General features: G+C 43.5%; 1 protein-coding gene and 1 long non-coding RNA gene across 4 annotated transcripts in view; one reads left to right on the top strand and one right to left on the bottom strand.

Moving 5' to 3' along the window:
- SETD3 (SET domain containing 3, actin N3(tau)-histidine methyltransferase) overlaps positions 1–25934 on the top strand; it is a 124960-nt gene that overhangs the window by 34422 nt on the left and 64604 nt on the right. For all 3 annotated transcript variants that reach the window (XM_075614394.1, XM_075614397.1, XM_075614396.1), the window contains exon 6: positions 1084–1340. In XM_075614394.1, the coding sequence (XP_075470509.1) occupies positions 1084–1340 (257 nt within the window). The remainder of the gene's footprint in view (positions 1–1083; positions 1341–25934) is intronic.
- Positions 8514–22132, bottom strand: LOC142502836 (uncharacterized). The gene is made up of 3 exons (XR_012803867.1): positions 22062–22132; positions 9843–9900; positions 8514–8741 (listed from the first exon to the last, which is right to left on the bottom strand). It is a non-coding gene; the product is annotated as an uncharacterized LOC142502836 (long non-coding RNA).

Below are 25934 nucleotides of genomic sequence, written 5' to 3' on the forward strand. Positions count from 1 at the left end.
ACACACTCACTGACTGACTGACACTCACTGACTGACTGACACACACACTCACTGACTGACTGACACACACACTCACTGACTGACACACACACTCACTGACTGACTGACACACACACTCACTGACTGACTGACACACACACTCACTGACTGACTGACACACACACTCACTGACTGACACACACACACACACACTCACTGACTGACTGATACACACACACTCACTGACTGACTGATACACACACACACACTCACTGACTGACTGATACACACACACACACTCACTGACTGACTGACACACACACACACTCACTGACTGACTGACACACACACTTCCCCCTTCAGTCAGCTCAGCTGCCAAACACACGGGGGGCACTGAGCTGTGAACAGGGGGGGGGTCGGGGCGGAGCTGTGGGGTAGGGGGAAACAAAGCATTGAATGGGGGTGGGGAATCGGAGCTGTGAACAGTGGGGGGAGGGGGCGCAGCTCTGAACAGCTGTGAAGAGGGGGGGAAGGGAGTTGAGGGAGGATGGGGGAGCCAGAACATTACATCACGGGCAACGCCGGATATATCAGCTAGTTAGAATATATAACTAATGACTGCAAATAATGCATAAAGGTATACTATACAACATTTATATTGTGTGTATTTTCAATGCGTTCATTTTTTTTCTGATTCACTATTGATTTATTATTTGCATGCACGTGTGTGTTAAAATCTGAAGAAATGGGAAGGGGGCACAGCACATAAGGGTAAGTGACATTGTTTTAGATTTAGTATATAAAACGGCGAATCGAACGTTTCGGGTTCCTTCATAATGCATCTCCCTGATGAAGGTGCCCCGAGTTGACTGAAACGTTGGATTCACTGTTTTATGTACTAAATATACATTTCTTTCACTTATCTGATATGCTATGTCTCCTTCCTTGATGTTTGAATTTTGATGAAGTATATCTTGTGTTTTTATGACACCCACCCACACATGTTTATACACTTGTATTATAAGAATCAGAACTAAAAGAATCAGACACGTAAACTATTGTAGTCCATTATTGATATTTAGCTGTACATTTTTACGTATTTAGGTCCCCTCTATTCACAAGATCGGATCTTACAAGCCATGGGAAATATTACTTTGGCTTTTCACCTGCTATGTGAGAGGGCAACCCCTGACTCCTTCTGGTTGCCGTACATCAAAACCCTCCCCAGTGATTATGACACACCTTTATATTTTGAGGAAGAGGAAGTTCAGTATCTCCAATCAACCCAAGCCATACATGATGTCTTCAGCCAGTATAAAAACACAGCTCGACAGTATGCTTATTTCTACAAAGTTATTCAGGTATGTTGCTGATTTGTTCTGGTGCAATGAAATTGCATGCAAGGAAGATGTTGATGGTTTTTATGCATTACGGTCTAACAGTGCCATGCTTTTTATGCTTTGCACTTCTGAGGCAGTGAAGTGGTTTAAAACAATAGAATAACTGTCTACAATAGATGGTCTTTGAGTAAAGCCCTAAAGTAGTTAGTAATTAGTTGGTAATTAGCAAGGCCTATATACAGCAGAGAGAACTCAAAAGAGAAATGAGTACAAAGCACCCCACTAGTATGCACTCGTTACCAGATAATAATAAGATACTCCAAATAGCCAAAAAAAGTTCAGAACCCAACCAGGGTGCTGAGTGCGACAAAAAACAAAAAAGGTTTATTACATCAATCATAATACACTTAATAGTTAAAATTATTGTTAAAATCCCCAACGAAGGAGCGGTAGAGAGGAGAGAGGGGATTGACTAACTGAATTGTTACAGTGGTATCTGTAGTCAGAGGAATCCCTCTCTTCCCCTGCGGTCACTATAGCTCTGCGGTATCAACTATCTTTTATTTAAATAGTCAGAGTGCATAAAAGCAACAAGGTAGTAATGATAGTGATCTAAAAGTTCACCCAAATAAACAGGTTATTCAACCCTGTCAGAGATGAAAATATCACAAGTCAACAGTGTCAGCAATATGGCATCCAAATATCTATGGTACATAGACTCCAACCTATTGATCTGTTTCAGGCAACATAGGGTTACAGCTAACCCAAAACAAATGCAGTTATTAAATTGCTGACACATACCTTAACTAGCCAGCCATAAATTAGTGGTTAGTGGTATCAAATTGACTTAGAAAGTACACACATTTAGCCTGCACATAATTATCACCTAGATTGTAACAACCTGTGATGGAATTGGCCGCAAAAGATTGATTCCGGGCAGTACAGGGTTACACAGAAACCTAAGGATATAGGTAATCTTGCTACTGCTAGTATATTACTGCTATTATTTAAGCACCCAGCACACAAATTTCAGTTTGATCCAGATGCTAATCCCATATACAATAGTAGTAGGTATATTACCAGATGGAGGTCCAGCAAATGAGGAGACAGCACACCAGGAGTATGTTTCATATGAAGATTGTATTGAAGAAATACAGGCACCTCAGCCAATGTTTCGGTCTGCAGAGAGAGACCTTCCTGAGTCATGACAAGCAACATGAAGTGTAATGCTGCACATGTGTAGGCTTCTCAGTCCAAATCAGACCTGGCCAGTCAGTGCAGCGTCGGGGAAATACCACATGATGTATGGACTCCCTGTAATGATAGAAAAAAGACAGTGAGGGAAAAGATACAGTGATGATCAAACTCAAGGGTATTAAAAACATCAAATACGGATATGTGGGCAGTCAAATACAATGTGAGACAATGATGAAAGCGACAGTGTAAAACAGCCATGGTCTACAATGACTAATACGCAAATGTCAGATGGTAGACAGTAGAACCTCTAGTGACTACATAATAACACAAAATGAAAAAGAACGTGTCATGAGCACAAGTCTCTAAGGTCAATAAAAACTGCATGTAACACTTAAAACAAGAGAAATGTAGCATGACCATATAAGCAACAAGGAAATTGCAGGACTACAAGAAACAGCTAAATCTAAACTCCTCATTCAGTCCTCGCGGGGCCATGGTGTCTAATTCATAGATCATGCACATCTCTCTATATCTATATATAATTTTTTTGAGTGAACTAATTACTTTAAATCTGTTCAATCTTGATTGATCTGACCGGGTTTCGTGTAAGTATTTACCGCTCTGTCAGACTGACTATTTGGAAAGGGGAAGGGTGGGAATTTTTGTTCATTTTTCATTTCCGTTCTGCAAGCGTCCTTACAAGAAAAAAAGGCTTTGGCAGGAGAACTTTAAATAGGACCGTGGTCTTCAGTACACATTTACACTCGATGGCAATACACGAAGTATGTAGTTATTGCCACATATAGATAACGATTCTTTACATAATAGGAAAGATGTGATTTAAAGCACATGAAAATAACTACCTGACCGGAATTCAAATGGGTATCTAATACACTCAATGCCGACTGAATTGAGGGTTAACTTATTGTAACCAAGCAGCACAAGTATAAGAAAGACCCTTTGGGATGAAGATTTGAGATCTGTAGAGTCACAAACATGTTCAGCTGGTTCTCTGTTTGTTTCAATGGCTTGTCCATAAATGGCTGTCTTCTAAAGGGAGCACTAGCAAAACATAAATTGTTAGCTGGCTGCATAGACATGAAGAAAAGGCAGCTTTTATGTTTTGCAGCTGCTGTTCCAAGCTTGGCTGCCGTCTAATATGATGAGGAAAAGCAGGTGTGGAAGTTGGTAGACCAAAATAAGTCACACAACTTGCTGAGTAAGACATATAAAACTCTGCCTCACTCAATACATTTAAGAATGTGTGTTTAAAAATTGTGATGTTGGCATGAGTGCCATTTTAACTTGAAGTCCATATATATATATATATATTGCAGTTTTGCAACTTCTTTTGTTAAATTTGAAACAAATTACAAATGATGCAATCCACCCTAAGTAACCGGCACCACCAAAATCGCTTTCTCGTAGCAGCTTCCACTTCTGTAGTAAGTCCAGATTATCTAGGCAACGCTGAATGCAAGTTGGAGAAGTCAGGTGTAAATCTCATGTTTCAGAAAGGCACACAGCCTCAACTTCGGTTCTCTGGCACAACCTCAGAGAACAACATTTAGTCCGTCTCCACACCAGTCCAGAAATAATCTGTGGAACTGAGAGCGGCCGCACCTTTTCTAGATTTGGTCTCCATAGGAAATAATTGAGAATGGATGGTGACCAATCACAGCACAGATGCTACTTAGGCCAATCGCAGAGCGAGCTTCATAGACCAATCAGGACTGTGAGAAATTCAAACTAGCTCGCCACGGAGACTGGAGTCACTTGACTCTCACCCTAAACCTCAGGGTCTGGGTTCAGCTGGATACCTCCTGTGGAGATGAATGCCTGAGTCTGAGCTGAACAATGGCCCTGCCCTCAGTCACAATTTTCCAGCAGTGAGTAAACAACCCTCCCCCTCTAGTCCCAGCAATAGCTCTTTCTCCAGACATGTGGGCTGAACAAAGGGTTGTATTGTATTGTATGTCTTTATTTATATAGCGCCATTAATGTACATAGCGCTTCACAGCAGTAATACATGTGGTAATCCAATAAATAACAGATAATATAAATAACAGATCATGGGAATAAGTGCTTTAGACATTAAGGAAGAGGAGTCCCTGCTCCGAGGAGCTTACAGTCTAATTGGTAGGTAGGGAGAACATACAGAGACAGTAGGAGGGAGTTCTGGTAAGTGCATCTGCAGGGGGCCAAGCTTTATGTGCCATGTGTTCAGAATAGTCACAGTGCTATTCATATGCTTCTTTAAGCAAGTGCGTCTTCAGGTGGGTCTTAAAGGTGGATAGAGAGGGTGCTAGTCGGGTACTGAGGGGAAGGGCATTCCAGAGGTGAGGGGCAGTCAATGAAAAAGGTTTAAGGCGGGAGAGGGCTTTAGATACAAAGGGGGTAGAAAGAAGACATCCTTGAGAAGAACGCAAGAGTCTGGATGGTGCATAACGAGAAATTAGGGCTGAGATGTAAGGAGGGGCAGAAGAGTGTAAAGCTTTAAAAGTGAGGAGAAGAATGGAGTGTGAGATGCGGGATTTGATCGGAAGCCAGGAGAGGGATTTCATGAGGGGAGATGCTGAGACAGATCTAGGAAAGAGTAGAGTGATTCTGGCAGCAGCGTTTAGGATAGATTGTAGGGGAGACAGGTGAGAGGCAGGAAGGCCGGACAGCAGGAGGTTACAGTAATCAAGACGGGAGAGAATGAGGGCCTGAGTCAGAGTTTTAGCAGTCGAGCAACAGAGGAAAGGGCGTATCTTTGTTATATTGCGGAGGAAAAAGCGACAGGTTTTAGAAATGTTTTGAATGTGAGGGGCAAATGTGAGAGAGGAGTCGAGTGTGACCCCAAGGCAGCGTGCTTGGGCTACTGGGTGAATGATCGTAGTTCCAACAGTAATGTGGAAGGAGGTAGTAGGGCCAGGTTTGGGAGGAAGTATGAGGAGCTCTGTTTTAGCCATGTTGAGTTTAATTCTGCAGTTTTTATGTTATCTCTTGTTATAGTGGGTATCTGCTTCTAATTACACTGCGAGCACAGTTTTCACACGTGTGTGTGTGTGTGTGTGTGTTTGTGTGTGATTGTGTGTGTGTGTGTGTGTGTGTGTGCGCATTTATTATTATTATTATTATTATTATTATATATTTTTTCCAACTTTATAGAAATTAATAGAATTTATCAGTGCATACAAATAAAGATAATGATCACCATAGACTGTATAACATGTTATTTATATTTGACATAATCAGAGTTTTCGGTTGGTTTAAATCAAGCCATCACAAGTTGCACCACTATGAAGCGCTTTTGTCAAGGGGAGACTCCTGGAGCGGGTAGGCCCTCGGTGGGCGGAACAGTGGGGAGCAGGCAAGGATTGTCGTGGTCACAAGCATGGTTCGGTGGCAGGCAGCATGAAGGATCGTCGTGGTGACAGGAGGGTGGGCAACAGGAAGGCAGGAGCAGGAACTGAGACTAGGGAGCAGGAAACAAATGGGACAAGCCAGATCATAGGCAAGGGCCTTTAATATGTTATCAGGACTACAGGTAACAGGTCAGATCAGGGCAGCAACAGAAGGAGTCAGGATCACAAAACAAAGGCACGGGAGTAACAAGAAACTATAAGGACAGAGGACAGGAGCAACAAGATGAGACACAGAGGAACTCCAGAGAAGGCAGAAAACAGCAGAACACCCGGTGGACAAAGAAAGGCTGGGAGCAGGATGTCTAGGAAGACTCTGACCCTATTCTATTCTTCCTTCTCAGGAGCTTTCTCCGTACGATCCTCCAGGCTCTTCCAGGAGACCTTGGTCAAAGGCAGACTCAGGGTGACCCACCTTGGGTTGTTTGACGGGCAAAGTACTTGTCCCCACAGTGACGGCACAGGAACCAGCAACCGGTCTATCGGGCTCTTCATAACAGTCAGTGAGTGCATTGAGTTCACTTTCCGTACTCTCCTTTTGTGACCAATGTATCTCTTTTAGCTTTGGAATCTTTCTCCAACTTCATCTTTTCATACTCCAATTTAGCACTAAATGTCTGTTCCTTGTAACCCTTGCTCAGGTCTTGCAAAGACTCTGTCAGCTTGCATTTGAATTCTGTCTGTTGTTCTAGTCTCGTGCTGTTTCGTCGTATCATTTAAAGAGCATTTAAGACCAACTATTTGAGTTTTCAGCTCTTTAAGCTGTCCTTCTGCATTTCTTTTCCCACTTAATGCAGTTGTCAGTTCAACGTCCTTGGAGTTGTCGCGATTCCCAGCTGACTCAGAGCAAGACTCTGCACCCTCTCTGCACCCACTCCCTGTTTCTTTTAACAATTTGTATTTGTCTTTGCATAACTGTTTATTAAACTATTTTTACTGTATATCACTAAATTGTGTATGGGTTCTTACCCAGGGATTGAATCTTTCCTAACCATTTAATAGTATAGGTGAGTGCAAATAGGAATTCTTTTGGGTTTTTCCCTTTAACCCTTCCCTGCCTCGATAGTCAGATTCATAACCTCTTCCTTCAGGTTTATGTTCTCTTTCTTTACTGACTCTATGTCCCTCAGGACCATCTCACATGCATCCCTCACTGTACACAGCTCTGTGTTTAGATCGTGGCCTTCCTGGCCAGAGACGCTTCCAGTGCTGCGCCAACTTGATCCATGAAACTCTGGTCCTGGGCAGATTCAGCGTTTGCCTTCTCCAGCTTACTTGACAAGTTCACCCTGTCAATCTCCAACTGATCCTTTTTTTTTCCCCAAGGCACCCTCTGCTTCTTACAGTGCCAATTGCATCCTTGACCTGTCTTCTATCAATACTCCTCTTCTAATTCATGGTGTCTTTTATCTTCTTCACTGACTCGGACAGATAGATTCTTGCACACATGTTTTGCAGTTTCAAAACCATTATTAAACCCTTCGACAATCTCCCTTATTGAACGTAACTCTGTTACAAATGAACGTAGTTCTGTACCTGGGCAGCATCAGAGTATGCCTTCTCCAGCTTACTTGACATCACCATGTCACTCTCCAACTGATGCTTTTCTTTCTTCTGTAATACGCATTTAGCAATTGCTGTGGACAGACACTTTTGTAGTGCAGCCTTGGCCTCTTGGTCTTTATCAAGTCGTCCATAGAGGCAATCAATCTCAATCCATGCAGATTGAAGTGCCTGAGTTAAGGCATCTTTACCCTGGTTAAAGGCATTCTCTTTCTTTTCCACTATAATTGAACAGCCATTCTACTTTTTCTTTCTCTTTTTTTTCTTGAGAAACTCTGAAGAATCAGTGGTGCTGTGTTCACATTTATTGCTCAAGACTGTTTTTCAAAGTGGGAGCCATAGCTTCAGACATGGGGAAACCAAACTTGCCAAGAAACCAGTTAAGAGGAAATGTCTTTAAAGCAGAATCATGGGCCTAATATTTCTGTTCTTTCCCAACAGGGTGACAAAAGATAGGAGAGCTAACGTTTACATTTGAGACCTTGGCATCAGTCACAGAAATATAATTAATTGCAGGGAAAACCATACACAGAAACTTGCAGTTACATCTGAAACTTTAGAATCAGGCACAGTACTATCACAGATTGCGAGAAAGTAAAGACAGAGAAATTTGCAGTTAGATCTGGAACACTAGAACCAAGCATAGGGAGATCACAAATTACAGAGAAATAATGGCATATTGCAATAAAACAATGGGAGTACTCTTGTTTTTTAAATGGGAACCCCAAGAACAATCAGTGGAATACCTAAGCAAAGAAATCAAAAGCAAATCTGTTTATAGAAATGCAAGTCTGAAAATCTGCAAGAGTAACCTAGAAATGCAGAGGGGGACAAGCCTTCTCCAGGGAATGAGTCTGAGCATCTGAAATGGTGATAACGGGAACTGCAGGGAAGGGTTGTTTTTTTTTTTTTTTTTGAGAATTCTTAGGGATAAAATTGCACATAAAAACCCTGCAGAACCCTTTGCGGCAACAAAACCTTCAGGATCCCAACTGGGGTTTCCAAACACCAATAAAAAGTACCTTCAACCCAACGCAAGCGGAAGGGGTCTGGAATCTGTTTTGGCGAGGTCCAGAGATGGCCTTTGTTTTCTGTCAAGGGGAGACTCCTGGAGCGGGTAGGACCTCAGTGGCAGGAACAGCGGGGAGCAGGCAAGGATTGTTGGGGTCACCAGCAGGGGTTGTGCTAGGCAGCAGCAGGATTGTTGTGGTCACAGGCAGGGTCGGCAACAGGAAGGCGGGAGCAGGAACTTATACTAGGGAGCAGGAAACAAATGGGACAAACTAGATCATAGGCAAGGGCCTTTAATATGTAATCAGGACTACAGGTAACAGATCAGATCAGGGCAGCAACAGAAGGAGTCGGTATCACAAAACAAAGGCAAGGGAGAAACAGGAAACTATAAGGACAGAGGACAGGAGCAACAAGAGGAGACAGACACAGAGGAACCCCAGAGCAGACCGAAAACAGCAGCACAACCAGTGGACAGGGAAATGAACTGTGGCTGGGAGCAGGATGTCTAGGAAGACCCTGCTGCTTCTTTTTGGTAATACATTTAGTGCGGATAATATTGGCAGAATAGGCCCTGGGCTGATAATTATATTTTTAACCATACCCACACGAAAACGAGGCACATGTAACTTGTGCTGGGTGTCAAATCTGAATCTCCCGCTACAAATGGCATTCGCTTAAATATTTCCCACTATTTCCTTTTGTAATTTTTTTAATGTAGCTGAATTGGGGGTACCCTGGAACTGATTTTGTAATCCCATGACCTCCAGGGACACCCTGGTTTCTATTATGAGACAAAAAAAGTAGTTTGGATAAAATCTCTTAATTCTGGAACTGAGGGGTCCTCAAAGGTTGGGTGACCGTGGATAGTCTCCGAGGGTGGGTTTACCCCCCAAGAAAACAAATCGGACTGCTGCTTTAAAAGTGCAGTCTACCTTTTTTTTAATTTTTTTTTTTGTCAGTGTTTTTTCCTCTCTGTTGGATCAAATAGCCGCCTGTAATTCCTTGCCAGACAGTCTGTAATTAATGGCAACTTCATTTTAACACACCAGTGCTTGGAGTGCATGTTTCTTCTATCAACGAAATCACCATTAAAGACTGGGGGGGGAGGGGGACATAAGTATAATTTTCTTATGTACTGAACAGAACACTGTATTTGGCAACATATAAAAGCTGATCTTTAATGCTTTAAACTCGGGAGTCCCATGTAACATTCTCCAAATATACCTTATTGCTGATATGGAATTACCTTGATTTTGTTGCTAATTAGTGGTGGTGAGTGCAAAGAAAAGCTTGCATTTCAGAACTGAATTATACCATAAAAAGTAACCTGTAAAAGTCTTACATGCCGATGTTTGTTGCTTTTATGGAGCTGCAAATGTGGATGGGGGGGGCGGGGTCACCTGTTGATAAGTAAACAGATACATTTAATATACTGATAACAGAGAAGCAAGGAAGCAATGGCTTATATAAGGCAGACTATTTCCTGGTTTTCAAGTTATTTTTCCTGGTGCGGTGCTTTCATTTAATAAAAAAAATTATTTATGATCTCATAAATCTTTCAAGCTGTGGTTCCCAAATCCAGTCTTGCAATGTTACTTAAGTGCAGCTGGCGACAGAGAACAAGTAATAAAAACAATATAAATAAAATCTTCATTCATTAACCTCTTTGCCTCTGGGAAAGTAGCAACAAGAGTTAACAGGGAAACTGTTTCTGTTCAATCATCACTGTCCAGATGTCGTCTCTTATATATAGACTTTCCAAATATGTACATTACTAAAAAAAATATTTTTTTATGTGGACTCATTTCTCTTTAATGGCATTGTAGGTCACAATAAAGACAATGTGCTATACAGCTATTTGTGTTACTATGTACTAAACTACATTAGCTGCTGGCAATCGTTACAGCTCTTATTTTCCTTTTTGGTTGAAGTTACAGTATAATTAATTGAAGTGTTTGGTATTCGAGCACCCTCACAGACTAAAGCCCCAAATTATTAAATATTTAGAAACGTGTGTCTCCCCTCACCCCCAGAAAAAGATTGTGGTTTGTCATCCAGTGATAAAAGGTAGATCCCATAAATACCAATGAAATCTAGAGACATGCCCCTTTTCCTGTTCACCCTGGCAGTGTGCACCATAGGGATTAACTCCAACTTCAGTTTAGTAGGGCAGTGTGGCAGGATGGCCTGTAGGCGAGGTCAGACAATAGTCCACACGTGTAGTTTCAGGTTAAAGCAAATATTAAGTGGTTTTATTTCTCCACAGCAGAACTAAACATTTGGGCACACTGTCCCTTCAAAGCAACACAAAACATAGCAAAATAACATCTACTCCACCTTGGGAGAACTTACTCAAAATCCAAGCCCCATCTATCAGTCTGGCTGGCTATCTCCAGTTCCAACCTTTTAACATACATCACAACAGTCGGGAAACAATATTTAAAGTTCTTACTGTCCTTTTAGAAAGAGGTTTGGGAATCCACCTGGCTAGCAGCTTGTATGCACCAGCTCTGTAGTATGAGACAGCCACCTGCTACAAGCATTGGCTTCCTTATATATCATGCTGGTTGTCCGGTGTCTGCTTCCTTCTTGTTAACCCTCTTGAGTGCTGGATGAAGGACTGATGTATGTTTCCCAGGCATAACTATTAGTACCTGACTTCACCCTGTCACATACCTCCCCTGTTTGTTTGTGGCTTGGGCCCCACACGGCTAAAGCGCGACCCTCAACTCCTTCTCGTGACTAAAAAAAATCAGCATTTCCATTGTCCTTCCCATGCCTATGCTGTATATCAAAAGAGACGGGCTGGAGGGCCATATACCACCTGGTCAACCTCCAGTTTGTGTCCTTCATGGTGTTTAACCATTTCAAGGGTGCATGGTCAGTGAAGTGTACCCCTGCAACATAAGACCTCAATTGCCCATTTTACAGCGATGCACTCTTTCTCAATTACAGAATATTTCACTTCCCTTGGGAACAGCTTCCGGCTGAACAATATGGGGTGTCCAACACCATCAAATTGTTGGGACAGGTGCTGTAATCTCTGAAAAATTTGGTATAAACTGTCTGTAGTACCCTGCTAACCCCAAAAGGGAGCGGACCTACGTCTTTGTCTGTGGGGCTGGGACTTACTTTATGGCGGCCACCTTGCTGGCGAGTGGCCTTACTATCCCTTCCCCAACGGCATTACCCAAATTTTGTAGTGGCTTTTCCTAGGGCACATTTTTTTTTGGATTGGCTGTAAGCCCTGCTTCTCTTAAGGACGTTAGGACTGCCCTTAACCTTTTTATATGGGACTGCCAGTACCTACTATAGATGATTGTCATCCAAGTAGGTAGCGGCATATGCCCTAAGGGGTCGTAGCACTTTGTCCATTAATCTTTGTTCTGTGTTCTGTTCAAGGATCTCTGCCTTGATATGCTTCTCTGGTTGTACCCACCTGGTATATAAGTCTACTAAGCGGTGGGCTATGACCCGGGGTCTATCTCTGTTTGTGTATTTGGCCGTGCGGAACCGCTGTCGGTAGGTCTCTGGGGTGAGGCCTAGGCGATCCAGAACAGCAGCCTTTAGTTGCTGATAGTCCATGGTCTCATCTGCCGGAAGAACCTGAAAGACTGCCTAAGCTTCTCCTATGAGGAGTGGAGCCAGAGTCGTTACCCAGCGATCAACTGTTCAGCCATGGGCCGTGGCTACCCTTTCAAAAGTGAGGAGGAATGCCTCTGGGGCTTTGGTTGGCTTCATTTTGGGTAGCATCACTGGTGGGTTATTTGGAATCTCTGTTCTTACTGGGGCTGGACCTGGAGCCAGCATTTGGAGGAGCTTTTCTGTTTGCTGTGCCTGCCTCTCATCTCGCTGGGCCTGCTGATGCAGGAACTGAGAGAATTTCCTCCATTTTTTTTCCCCCAATGTGTGGTCCTTCGGATAAAGGCCCGTAGGCAAGGTCAGACAATAGTCCACAATTGTAGTTTGAGGTAAAAGCAAATATTAAGTGGTTTTATTTCTCCACAGCAGAACTAAACATTTCTGCAACACTGTCCCTTTAAGGCAACACAAAACATAGCAAAATAACATCTACTCCACTTGAGAGAATTTACTCACAATCCAAGCCCTATCAGGCTGACTGGCTATCTCCAGTTCCAACCTTTTAACATACATCACAACAGTCAGGAAACTATTTAAAGTTCTTACTGTCCTTTTAGAAAGAGGTTTGGGAATCCGCCTGGCTAGCGGCTTGCATGCACCAGCTCTGTAGTATGAGACAGCCACCTGCTACAAGCATTGGCTTCCTTATATATCATGCTGGTTGTCAGGTGTGTATGATTCCTTCCTGGTTACCCAACCATTCTTCCTGGGTTAACCCTCTGAGTGCTGGATTTCCCAGGCATTACTATTAGTACCTGACTTCACCCTGTGACAGACAGGAAATTAAATTCTTGCACGTAGGCCATAAAGGCCCCTCCCACTACCTGCAGATTAGTCTTTTTCCAGTCCTACAGCTAGGAGCAGGTTTTTGTTATTTTGTTACAAAGGACTCGCATGACTGTAATTAGTGCAGTAAAGCCAGGGAATCTCAACCTCTCTTCTCCCTGAAGCTCCGATCGACGTGCCCTGGTGGGTATCAAGACGGAGGCCTGAGTGACCGGGCAGTCCCACGGAAGCGTCTTGGAACACTGAGGCAGAACAGCAGGACTGTTTGAGCAATGGAGGCTGTGTCTATACTGCACTGACGTCTAGGAACGCAGCGGTGTGGGAGACACAAGCTGGCCCGGCGTCTCATGCAGAGCATAGTGCGTGCACGTTCTAGCGTGCGCGCCCTGCATCTCGCCGGCGGGCACATGCGCGAGGGCCGAGAGCTCCAACTGGGCTGACATCACTGTGCGATGGAACACAGTGTGTGAGAGGAGCCCTGAAGCAGCCGCATCATTGAACGCTCGGCAGATAGAAGAAATCAGCTCCAAGAAGCTGAAAGGAGTGTGGAAGCCAGCATGGACACTGCTGGAAGTAAAGGGTCGCTGACAAATATTAGGTGAGTCCTTAGATTAGTTCTACAAAAGGATTTAAGAGAGTGGATTTCAGGAACTAAAGAAATAGATTTTAATTTAATTTATTCATTTTTTTTAACTTTTAGTTCTACTGCTGCTGCCGAGTTTATTCGAGCATTTGCCCGTTCTCGGCCGCAGCAGTAACCTGGCGCGCGCCAGAGGGTGCCGGGCGCGCGCCGAAGACACGGAGGAGCGCCCTCCGATCGGGGCTTTCTCCCTCCCGCTGCCGGGTCCCCCGGAACCCCCTGCCGCCGTCGCCCACATCGCGGGACACCAGGGCTCCCTCGGGGAGCCCTGGACGCGCGTGCAGGGGGCGCAGGCTCCCGATGACGTGTGACCGCGCGTCAATGACGCGCGGCACGCCGAGGGTGTGCGGCTAGCATGCCGGGGCATCCCCAGGCTTGCGGAGCCATCCGCACTCAAATAAAATGTGCCGCCTCTGTATGGTTATACAACCAGAGGAAGGAACTTCTATGGGGACAGTAGAGTCCCTGCATCAGAAGTAAAAAGCTGCTAAAAAAAAAGTAAGTGATGTGCAGCTTGTGAAAAGCCAGCCTTAGAGGGCAAGAAGCTTTGTGCAGACTGCCTTAAAGCTGCAGCAGGAGAGTCAAATGAGCAGATGAATACTTTTCTAGCTTGGATGAAAGATACAGTAAAAAATGAGCTGTGTGTGCTGTGCACGCGCATAGTAAGTGAAACTTCTTTGACTTTTGTCACAGAAATTGTATTTGTGTTGGTGATGTTTAAATTAAAAATCAAAATACAATTTTTGACAAAACGCAAATAAATTTGACTTAGAATGCGCGTGCTCTGCACACATCCCCTGTATTAGCTATTTGCACTAAGTGTGAATTCCTCGTGTGTGCGGGTGACTGAGTGTGCGGTTGACTGCGTGTGACTGCGACTGCGTGTGACTGCGACTGCGGGTGAGTGTGCGGGTGACTGCATGTGCGGGTGAGTGTGCGGGTGACTGCGTGTGCGGGTGACTGTGAGTGTGCGGGTGAGTGTGCGGGTGAGTGTGCGGGTGACTGTGAGTGTGCGGGTGAGTGTGCGGGTGACTGTGAGTGTGCGGGTGAGTGTGCGGGTGACTGCGTGTGACTGAGTGTGCGGGTGACTGTGAGTGTGACTGCGTGTGAGTGTGCGGGTGACTGTGTGTGCGTGTGACTGAGATGTGTTTTACAAATAGTCTCACCCTTTATATTCTGCATGAATACACCATGTTTGTAAAATTAGTACCATTATTATAGTGTCCTTTGCTCAAATAACTGTGCTCTCTCCTGCAGTCAAGCACAGCACCACTGAGGTTGTATTAGTACTGTGACCACTGCATTTTACAATCTGATATATTGCTGACTTTGTATAGATCAGATATTTCCAGTACACAGAAGAATGTTATATTCCATTTGGGTTGACAGTTGAGATTTGTCATACAGATACCTTGCTATTTCCTTATCCCTGAGTATTTACTAGCACTGAGATTTCCAGTGTTTAGTGTGTCCTGTTCTGACAGTCTTTCATTGTTCTGCTGAAGGCTCATGCCAGTCTGGATGGTTCCTTCAGTGCATATTAGCAGAGAGCACAGGACACCAGGAGCTGCATGCAGCTATATCTCACCATCAGAAGCAGCATCTGACACTGACTGTACCTTATTCATCTGACACTGACTGTACCTTATACACACACACACACACACACACACACTGTCTGCAAGGGCAGGGAATGCACATCCACTTCTGCCCTGTCCTGCTACTCGCTGCACACACACAGAATCACTAGGACTGTGATGTTTTCAATGTGATGTCCCTCTCCCCAGCCTATTCTTCCTTTTGATATCTTTTAATGTGGACATCATTGCCAGGTCCGATCTCCCTCCTCCCTCCTCCCTCGGCAATTCAGCATGTCAGCGACACACTGCTCTGCTTCCTCTCGGTTACCCTCCATGATCCCTGGGCTCCTCTCCTCTGGCAGCACTCAGTCAGCGGGACACAGGGAAGGGGAGGGAGGTGAGAGGCTGAGCAGCGGCTCACTGAGTCTGATTTAAAATCCCCGCGCTTGCTACACCTTTCACTCTAGCACCGGAAGCTCTGCGGCAGCCATCTTGCTATACCCATGGCAGCTGACGTGTGGGGGTAACAGCGGCCGTTAGGAGCGGCGCCGGCGGCTATCGCCGCCGCCGCATGTCACAGCGGGTGTGTGTGGGGGGAGCGGTGGCTGTTAGGAGCGGCGCCGGCGGCGCCGCCGCAGGTCACAGTAGATGCGGGGGGGGGGGGGGGAGCCATGACGTCACTTCCGTTTCACATTTCCCCTCCAACTCTCCCGTTTTACTCCATCAGAATAGGTGCCACTAAAGAAGTTTCACTTCAACAAAGTGTTGATTCTGCAGTGAAGCCAGCACAAAAGAGAGCAAGATCTCAGACTAGCATGGATAAAGTAAGAGATTCCCCATCGGACGAATCAGAGTTTGCGTTACCAGGTGTGAGATGGGGAGTGTGATTCATCAGAGCAAAAATGCAAGCTGAAGAATCAGTTTGATTTAGAAATAGTGGACCCTCTTATAAAGGCAATGAGGGAAACATTGGAGCTAGAGGATAAGGAAGAAATGGTTCAAAAATCAGATAAATTATTTGGGACAAGGCAGAAGAAAACCAGATGTTTTCCAATTCATAAAGTGATCAAGGAGATGATACAGATGGAATTGTCAGACGGATAGAAAACTGAATATGCCCAAAAAGTTTAATAGAATGTATCCATTTTCACAATAAGAGGTAAAACACTGGGAAGTCAGTCCTAAAATTGATGCAGCAATTTCCAGAGTGTCAAGGATAACAACTATACCAGTTGAAGATGCAGCATCACTCAAGGATTTAATGGATAACAAAAATGGATAGTGTTTTAAAAAAGGCATATGTAATCGCAGGTACACAATGCAAACCAGCGATATCAATGACATTAGTGGCAAGAGCAATGCGGATATGGGTTGCTAATATAGAAGGAGCATTGGAGAAAGGAGTAAAGAGAACTTCTATTCTGAAGGTGTTGTCTGAAATCAAGTGGGCAGCGGACTGCATAGCGGAAGCGTCACTGGATGCAGTGAGACTGGCAGCCAAGTCAATGGCTTGTATAGTAAAATCAAGAAGAACACTATGGTTCAGAAACTGGATGGCAGACTCGGCTTCCAAGAACAGTTTATGTAACTTGCCCTTTGAAGAAGAATTCCTATTTGGGAATAAATTTGATGCGATTATAAATAAAGCGTCTGGAGGTAAAAGCACGTTTTTACCACGAGTAGAAATAGAAGATATGGCCCTACATTCCATCAGACGGAAAAGACACAGTATAGGGAAGCAAGAACGTATCGTCCTGGAAAAACGTTTTCATGACAAACGTCATGGAGAGGCGGACAGAATAATCTTTTTCATGGCATCAGAGGGAGTACGTCATTGGCCAGAAGAAAATTCTCATGAATGTCAGGGTGTCCAGTGACTTCCAGTTGGGGGAAGACTGAACCAATTCGAAGTGACATGGGCCCAATCAATAAAAAAACGGTGGATACTACAGATCATTTCTTTAGGGTAACACCTGGAGTTCAAGAACATTCCAAGAAGGGATATATTTTTAAGAATAAAATGTACTCGGATGCAAAAGAAAAAATAAAGCCAATGAGTTTGATCTTGAAGGACTTCTTATTACAGGCCAATGTAATAACAAGGTTTCCTCAAAGACAGAGGCGAAAGGGCATTTATTCCAAAATCTTCTTTATAGAAAAGGCCTCAGGAGGATGCAGAGCAGTATTGGATCTAAGAACAGTAAATACCTATTTACAGGTAAGAAAATTCAAAATTTAATTAAACATCATCATTCAAGAAGTAAAACCAAAGAATTGGATATCAATAGATCTAAAAGATGCCTATTTACACAATCCTATAGCAAAAAGACATAACAAATCTCAGATTTACAGTAAATCAACAACGCAACCAATATACGGCTCTGCCGTTTGGACTGGCAATGTCTCCAGAACATTCACAAAGGCTTTGGCCCCATTGATAGCAGAATTAAGGAAAAGGGGCGTGGAGATTTATCCATATCTAGACGAAATCCTGATCAAGTCACAAAAAACAGAAAAACTGCTACTAGACAGAAACATTGTCGTATCTTTTCTAGAACAGCATGGCTGGATCATAAATGTCGACAAGAGCCAGCTAGTACCAACAGTCAATAAAATTTCTCGGAGTAAAATTTCACACGGCGGAAGGAGAAGTGCGATTGCTATACTCAACGATCCAAGATATTGGAATTCAGACAAGAACGCTCAGAATAGCGCACACATCAGCAGCAGCAGACTACATGAGACTCCTGGGAAAGTTTACTTCAACGTTAAATGTAATTAAATGGGCAGGTCTACACATGAGACCATTGCAACAAAAAAATTTACAACAGTGGAATGGAGATCCCAAAGATGTAAGACAAAAAATATACATTAAACCCACACACAAAGAGAGAACCAAGATGGTGGGAAAAGACACAGAACCTATTAAAAGGGCATACGTTGCACCAGAAACAATGGATAACAATCACCAGAGAAGCAGGCAGCGCAGGTTGGGGAACCCAATTGGGGGACTTGCTGGTACAGGATTCTTGGACGTCCTAAAAACAACAGTTATCAAACCTGCTGGAACGCAAGGCAGTGTAAAAAGCATTGGAAGCATTCCAAAGCCAGGTAAAATATGGAAATGTTCAAATAGTCAGACAGCAGATCCGTGGTAAAATATAAAAGCCAAGCAAGGAGGAACAAGAAGCAAAATACTGAGCCTAACATCAGAAGGCTATGTTACAGATATAACAGCCATACATATTCCAGGGCCAGAAAATATTACGTGAAAAAACAAGCGCAAAAAATACTGTGAATATAAAAAAAAGGATACTAATATACCCGAATATAGATATAACAGATGTTGATGGGTGCAGCAAAGGGTATAAAGTGGGTTCTTCAACCACTGGAAATGGCGTAGAGTAGGAGGAACCAATGCGCACTCACATCCAGGTAATATGAAATACAAAAAAGAGTACACAATAGTGTAATTCTGTGTATGATCGGTATAGGTAAAGGTGATAATGCACTCACATTTGGTAAGATAAAACAGACATCTCGGTTAATCAGTTTAACCAAACTGTTATTGAAGAACGTCTGATGTCAGGATGCTTCTTGTGGTATATATGGTCTCTGACGGCAGGACACTCCCAATATCTCCCAGACTCACAGGCGGCAGGATATAATGGGGATATAGAGCAGAAAGAACACACACATAGTGTAGTACTGTATAAGCAGATATAATCTATAACTCTATAGTATATCCACTCACATTGTGTGTACTGATAGTACGCTTTTAGGTTGTTAAAGTAACCAACTTATGATGTCTTCTAGAATCACAGGAAAATTCCCAGGCAAAAAGGAAAAGAGTGCAGGTAAAGGTAGAAAAAACTTTTATAAATTAATAAAAATGAGCACTTACAGAGCGATGGCCATAAAGAAAGCCCCCTGAAGAAGTCCATTCGGACGAAACGCATTGAAAGAGACCCCTGAAGAAGTCCATTCGGACGAAACGCGTTGAGGCATTTTTGGAGCCAGCTGCTGAATTTTAAAGACCTTTAGAAGCTGTCTGAAGCTCTGTACCCCCTCAGTGTGGTATCCCCCAGCGTATGGCCATCGCTGGGTTTTACTGAGAGTGGGGCTGAATGTGTTTTGGACTTCCTTAGGCTGTTTATGTATACAGCTCTGTAAGTGCTCATTTTTATTCATTTATAAAGTTTTATTTTTTTCTACCTTTTCCTGCATCCTTTTCGCCTGGGAATTTCCTGTGATTCTAGAAGACATCATAAGTTGGTTACTTTAACAACCTAAAAGTGTACTATCAGTACACACAATGTGAGTGGATATACTATAGAGTTATAGATTATATCTGTTTATACAGTACTACACTGTGTGTGTTCTTTCTGCTCTATATATCCCCATTATATCCTGCCGCCTGTGAGTCTGGGAGATATCGGGAGTATCCTGCCGTCAGAGACCATATATACCACAAGAAGCATCCTGACATCAGACGTTCTTCAATAACAGTTTGGTTAAACTGATTAATAGAGATGCCTGTTTTATCTTACCAAATGTGAGTGCATTATCACATTTACCGATCATACACAGAATTACACTATTGTGTCCTCTTTTTTGTATTTCATATTACCTGGATGTGAGTGCACATTGGATCCTCCTACTCTACCCCAGAAAATATTTGTAAGGAATCGGGGGCCACGTCCCTTGCGGCGTGACCCCTCCTTACCCACTACCAGTACTGCAGCGGCTGCTGCCCCTGCCCCCTGTCGCTACCCATGCCGCCGCCCAGTGCATACCTTGAACTCTGCCGTGGCCATCTTGGATTCTGGCACTGGTGTTAGACTCAGCTGTGCTCCACTACTTCCTGGTCTCTCAGCCACTCACGAGCAGCTCCTCGACACGCCTCCGCCATGCCCCTCGTCCGGATTGGTCACTGTCGCTTTAAATATCTTGCTTTGCCTTCACTTCCTTGCCGAGCATAGATCCTTATGGGATGTTACCTGTGTTTCTGCCACGAGCCCTGGCTTGTTCTCTCTGTTTTTGTTCCAGTTCGTTGTACTCGTCCAGTTTTCCTCCAGGCCTGCTGCTGCTACGCTGAGTTCCTGGTTCTTGGAGACCTGCTTACCTTTGCGCTGTACACGGGGTTACTAGTGCTGCCTGGCGGTGTGCCCATTGCGGTCAGTCTTCCCTTTCCTAGACCGGCGCCATGGGTCGTGGACGCCACTCGCGCAAACCTCGTTCCCGACCTGCAGCGATTGTGCTGAAGCAAAATGACCAGCTTGATTTCCTGTTGCCGACTCCCTGCTTGGACTACGACTACCCGGATATCTCCTACCCCGACTCTGGCTCGTCCAACGACTATGCTGTTATCTCCAGTCCTGAACCCGGCCTGTTTGACTATGAACTGCGCACTCCGGACCAGTCTGCGCGGTCTAAGGTCAGTGATTTCATAACCCAGCCTCAGGCCCGCGGTCCGGTCCCGGTTTGTGGCGAGCATAACCGTGACAATATTACAGCAAATTTTCTCAGTCGCAAATTATTAATATGTATAATTATTATATGTACTGTATATGTTTTAATAATAAGGTGTAAGAATAGATCTTATGCATGTTATGCCTTCCCTTAGTGAGGGGCTGGACTCTAAACCAACAGCCAATCACAGGAGGGGTATAGGTATATTAAGCGCCCAATCGGAGACCTCCGATATCCCTGACGAAGTACATTCTGTATACGAAACGCGTTGGATGAAGAGGGCGCATTCCTACTATCACCCTTTGTGGTTTGATCTAATTTGCCATCACATTCATACGGGACATTCTCTGGCTTTCCTGGCCGCGCGAGACATCCGCCGTCGCCATCTGAGGACGTCACCGGCGCGTGTATGCTGTGTATGCCGTGTATGCCGTGCATGCTGACCGGACGCCGAGGAATCAGCGGGAGAGCCTTCCTTCCTGCAGCAGCGGTCGTGCCCACGCTTTACAGCAGCAGGCTTCTGTCTGAATGAGTGGAGCTTTACCAGGACTGCTTATGGGAAGTGCAGGAGGAGAATTGATCCGGTGATAGTTGTCAACCCACCAATTGTTGCTGTTTACAGATTGGTAACGTCCAAATACATGTCCTGCTAGTGATTCTAAATCGTGATGTACGTGCATTACTCACCTGTTTTGATCACAATATAATTTTGTATATTACACCATGAGGTTTTTTTGCGCTGTTTCTCTTTTTGTTTTTCTCTTGTCTTGTACAGAATCGTTTCTGTTCATCCACCAGGATGAAGCAGTGTTGCGACCAGTATATATAATTTTTTGCCAAAAGTAGTTTCTCAATTTCATATGAACCAAGAAATTGTAATTCCTCCCAAAGCCAGATAACAAGAAGGAAGAGGGATTGCATAACCTTGGTGTAGTAAGGTGCTTGAAAACGTATATTGAAAGGGTGCAGGATATAAGAAAGTCAGATAAACTGTTTATCATTCCCGAAGGACCAAGGACGGGGGCAAGCAACGTCCAAAGTGACTATATCCGATTGGATTGTATCATGTATCAGTAAAGCATATGAAAACAAATGACAAAATCCTCCTTTAAATTTAAAAGCACACAAGAGCCATGGCCACTTCATGGCATTTAAGGCACAGGCATCACCAGAACAAATCTGCAAAGTGGCAGTGTGGTCTTCATTTAACACATTTGTGAAGTATTACAGATTGGACATTCAGGCTTCAGCTGACGCAAGCTTTGGGCGAGAAGTGTTAGTCTGTAGTAAAAAAAAGTGGAAAATGTCATCAATAAAATGGTTGAAACTGATATTGGCATTTAGATTTTTTTTTCCCCACCCTAAATAATACTGCTGGGGTATGTCCCTACGGTGCCCACTGCCAGGGTGAATTGGAAAAGAAAAAATTTAAACAAATTACCGTAATTTTGTTTTCAGGTGACACACAGCACACAGGCAGGAGACACACAGCACACAGGCAGGAGACACGCAGGACACAGCCTCACCCCTCTCTGCTGCATGCTTTTTCTCTGCTCTTTGGCCCCACCCCCAGGCTCCTGCCACCTCTTCATGATTGGCTGCATTACACAGCAGCAGCCAATCAGGATGGAGCAAGCTGACCAGCCCCTTAACAGAAGCTCTGCTCTCTCCCTTCTCGTACCGGTTCTGCGAACTGAGGAAAATGTAGGTACAGGTTCGCAAGAACCGGTGCGAACCGGCTGAATCCCACTGCTGAGTTAACCCCTATGGTGCCCACTGCCATGGTTCCAGGAAAAGAAAATTACAGTAAGTTGTTTAAATTTTCTCTTTTTCACAGCAGAAAATTCTGTCGGAAATTGGAGAGTGTTGTTACTGGGTTAAGGGCAGCAAGGATGGATAATTACTTTTAAAATGTATTTTCTCCAAGACCGTGTATAGCAAAACATTGTCACTACAAGGCAACATGTTCATTAATCTTCCCCATACACTAGCAAAAATGGCCAGTGATTCTTAAGACATCGTATTTGAGGTTTGCATTGAAAATACTGCTTGAGGCAGCTCTGTGATGTCAGCAATGTTTGCTATCTATTTCTTCTTCATTGCTCCTTATACAAATATGTAGGAAATAGATTAGAGGGTGTTACTTTGAGAGGATACATCCAGCACAGGAGTCCTATTCATAGCCGTTCCCATTGAAAATACATATTTCCATCTTCTACACGCTGTTTTATCACATGCGTAGTAATATAACTTCTTCAAAAAAGAAATATAGTAGAATAGTGTTGAACTCGAATGCACATTTTTTTTTCTTGATCTAAGCCATACAGAAGAAATATTGTGCCAGTAGATGGCACTAGAAGAACACCAATGTAATATAAATCTCAAACTTTAATTAAATCAAAGGTTTTAATTTTTTTATTTTAACAATCGTTTCTTGGTGATTCTTTATAAAATACAGTATTTATAAAATCCGGTGGAATTTGAATCTGGTCTATACCTACAGATGTAGCTAGACTTATTGTCCCCAGCGTCCCAGATGAAAAAGCAAAGTCTGAGGCAGTGGGAACAGTAAGGATTACTACATCTGTAGTAAGAATATCATTTCTAGTTTCATCATTCTATAAATGCATCAAACTATAATTCCATTGTGCAGATTCTTTGTGCATGGGTTTCTGTATTAGACCTTAGATCAGGGGAGCACAATCTTTTTTCCCTGCGCCCAACTGCCGGCTGTTCCCCTCTTTCTGCACCCCCCTCTTAGCACGCCATCATGACCTCACATTGCCATGGAAACGTGACGTCACATGACCTCACTGCGTTACTTGACGCCGCGTTGCTATGGCGACGCGTCTCCAGAAGCCGCCGGAGCCAAGGTAAGTGCAGTTTACATAGGCCGTTGCTGCTTCACCGGCACTTAATTTAAGTGCCTTCGGGAAACGCGCAGGGCCTCTGTTAGCCCCGCACCCCCGCTGCCTTAGATGACACTTAATACTGGCTGTTTAGTCCGCTAGACTAAAGTACTTATAGACGCAAATCATTTTCTTACGCATATAATTATTTGGACCTATTTACTGCTTCTCTCGTTGATACAAGATCTCAGATTTTTTTTATCAATGAGTGTGGGACGGTTGAGGTTTTTAAGGAGATGAGTTTTTAAATCATCTCTGTACATGCCTCGTGGTTTTGAGAAGATTTACATTTCTTGGATTTCTGAAGAGATTAAGGCATTGTTTTATTTCAATATCTGTACTCAAATTGAATCTGGCACCATAAGGGACTGAGCCTTGTGTTCTTTAAGAAGCATGGAACACAAATGTGTTATTAATGTGGATTGCTAAATGTTATATGGGCGCAACAAAGTCCTTGGGAAATAGTAAAAAAAAAAAATTGTCTATACAAGATATATCAATAATTTCCTACTTTAATTAAATAGCAATGTGGGGATCTTCAAGAAAGAAATCAATGAGATAATATATATATATATACTATGTTTTATTTGTAATACAAATTTACAGTAATAAAATTGTGAAAATGAGTGCTACCGTGGGGACTCTCCGTAAGGGTCAGATGGGAAAACATTTGTACATAATTTGTTCTGTACTGATAATCCTCCTATATATGGCTTATTTAATCAGACATTGGAGGCATAGCTATGAGTCAGTATGATGTTGAATGGGGGTGGATTTAGTTAAGGTCAGAACTAGTATTCCTTGTGATAGGGTTTTGAAGAGAATTATTGGATCTGCAATCATAAACTTGTAAAAATAAATATATATATATAGTATATTCTGGAACTAACAAAAGGATAATATTATATTCCGATCAGTTTACAGACCCAAATATCGTAAAGAAAAAAGCAGCAAATCACATGAACTGTTTCTAGGCTAATACAAAATGTGCTTGTAATTTCCTTTCTAATCAATACTTTTTTTTTAAGAATTGCTAAAAGCTAATGAAACCACCTGACTTATTCAGGGTGTAAGCATGATATTGCCAATCTTTTTAAACATAGAAGGTATTATTAACCCTCGTGTGCCAGAGAGCTGATCGGTATTGAACAACCACCGGGGTAGCACGTTATTAAATGTAAGCTAAACCCCAGTTGTTATAATTTTAGAACTCCAGAATTAAGGGGTTAATAAGGGGAAAACAGCGAGAGGAGGTGGGAGAAGAAGGCGTTGCAATCTACCACCCAATTGGCAGTCTTTCAGTGTATCATTTTCCTCAAACTGCGCACTGAGCTCAAGCTTTTGTTTTCTAATTGATTTATAGTTTGAGCCACTTTAACCTCATCCCCTACTGTCCTGAGCACAGTGCCAGCAAGTACATTACAGTGTGGAATAATAAATTACCTTACACTTGAGATGCTAATGCATCAAGAGTAAAAACTGCATACTACAATGGGACTTCATTACCAGTATTATGAGGCTTCTGAACACACACATTCTTTTTTGTGTGTGTGCGGTGCTAGAAGTGTTTGAGTAAATTTCGCTGCATAACAAGAATGTTACTACATTTTGCAAAGCATGTAATATCCTTCATTGGGCTGACAGAAAAATTATGGCCAGTGAAGAAATAGCATTTTGGTTAAAGCTGCAGTTCAATCTGCCGTTTAACATTTTTTTTTTCCATTCAATATGTGCATCAATACAATCTGCACACTGACAAGTGATTAGCTAAGTTGCAGATCGATCTGTTCTCCTGTGATTGATCGTGAAGATTCAGCTCAGGGGTTCATTAAATCACTGTTAGTGCTGCAGAAGAGAACCCAAGATGCAAAGTTCTGTGTGGAAGATGTGACCAGGCAGTCACTAGATACAATTGGTGCACTGCTCGAGAGAAGGCGGGGCTCAAGAGCCAGAGACAGTTTCAGAAGAGTAAGGGGATGTGACTTTTTGGAACTGGTTGCTATAGAAACAAAAATGCTTGTTACATTGAAACGGGAGCGCAAACGTTTCCTGCTGCGCCCCCCTGTCTGCCTGCTCCGGAGCTTGCGCCCCATCCTACCTGGCAGCCGCGTCGAATAACACTCCAGGGTCACGTCACGACCTATGGCATCATTTAACACCTGTGACATCACGTCCCATGACCCCAATGGCACCGCGTTGCCATGGTGATGCGTCACAGCGTCTGAATCCCGGTAAGTTTTATTGTTGCAGAGGCCTCATGCGATCCCCCGGCATTTAATTTAAATGCTTGGGGGAAGACCGCGGGATCTCTGCAACCGCCCGCGTCCCCCCAGTCAAATCTCCCGCCCTTCCCCAGTTTGCGCACCCCTGCATTAGAATACTTTAAAAAAAAAAAAAACATATAG

This window comes from Ascaphus truei, chromosome 9 (genome assembly GCF_040206685.1).
Source record: "Ascaphus truei isolate aAscTru1 chromosome 9, aAscTru1.hap1, whole genome shotgun sequence".
NCBI lineage: Eukaryota > Metazoa > Chordata > Amphibia > Anura > Ascaphidae > Ascaphus > Ascaphus truei.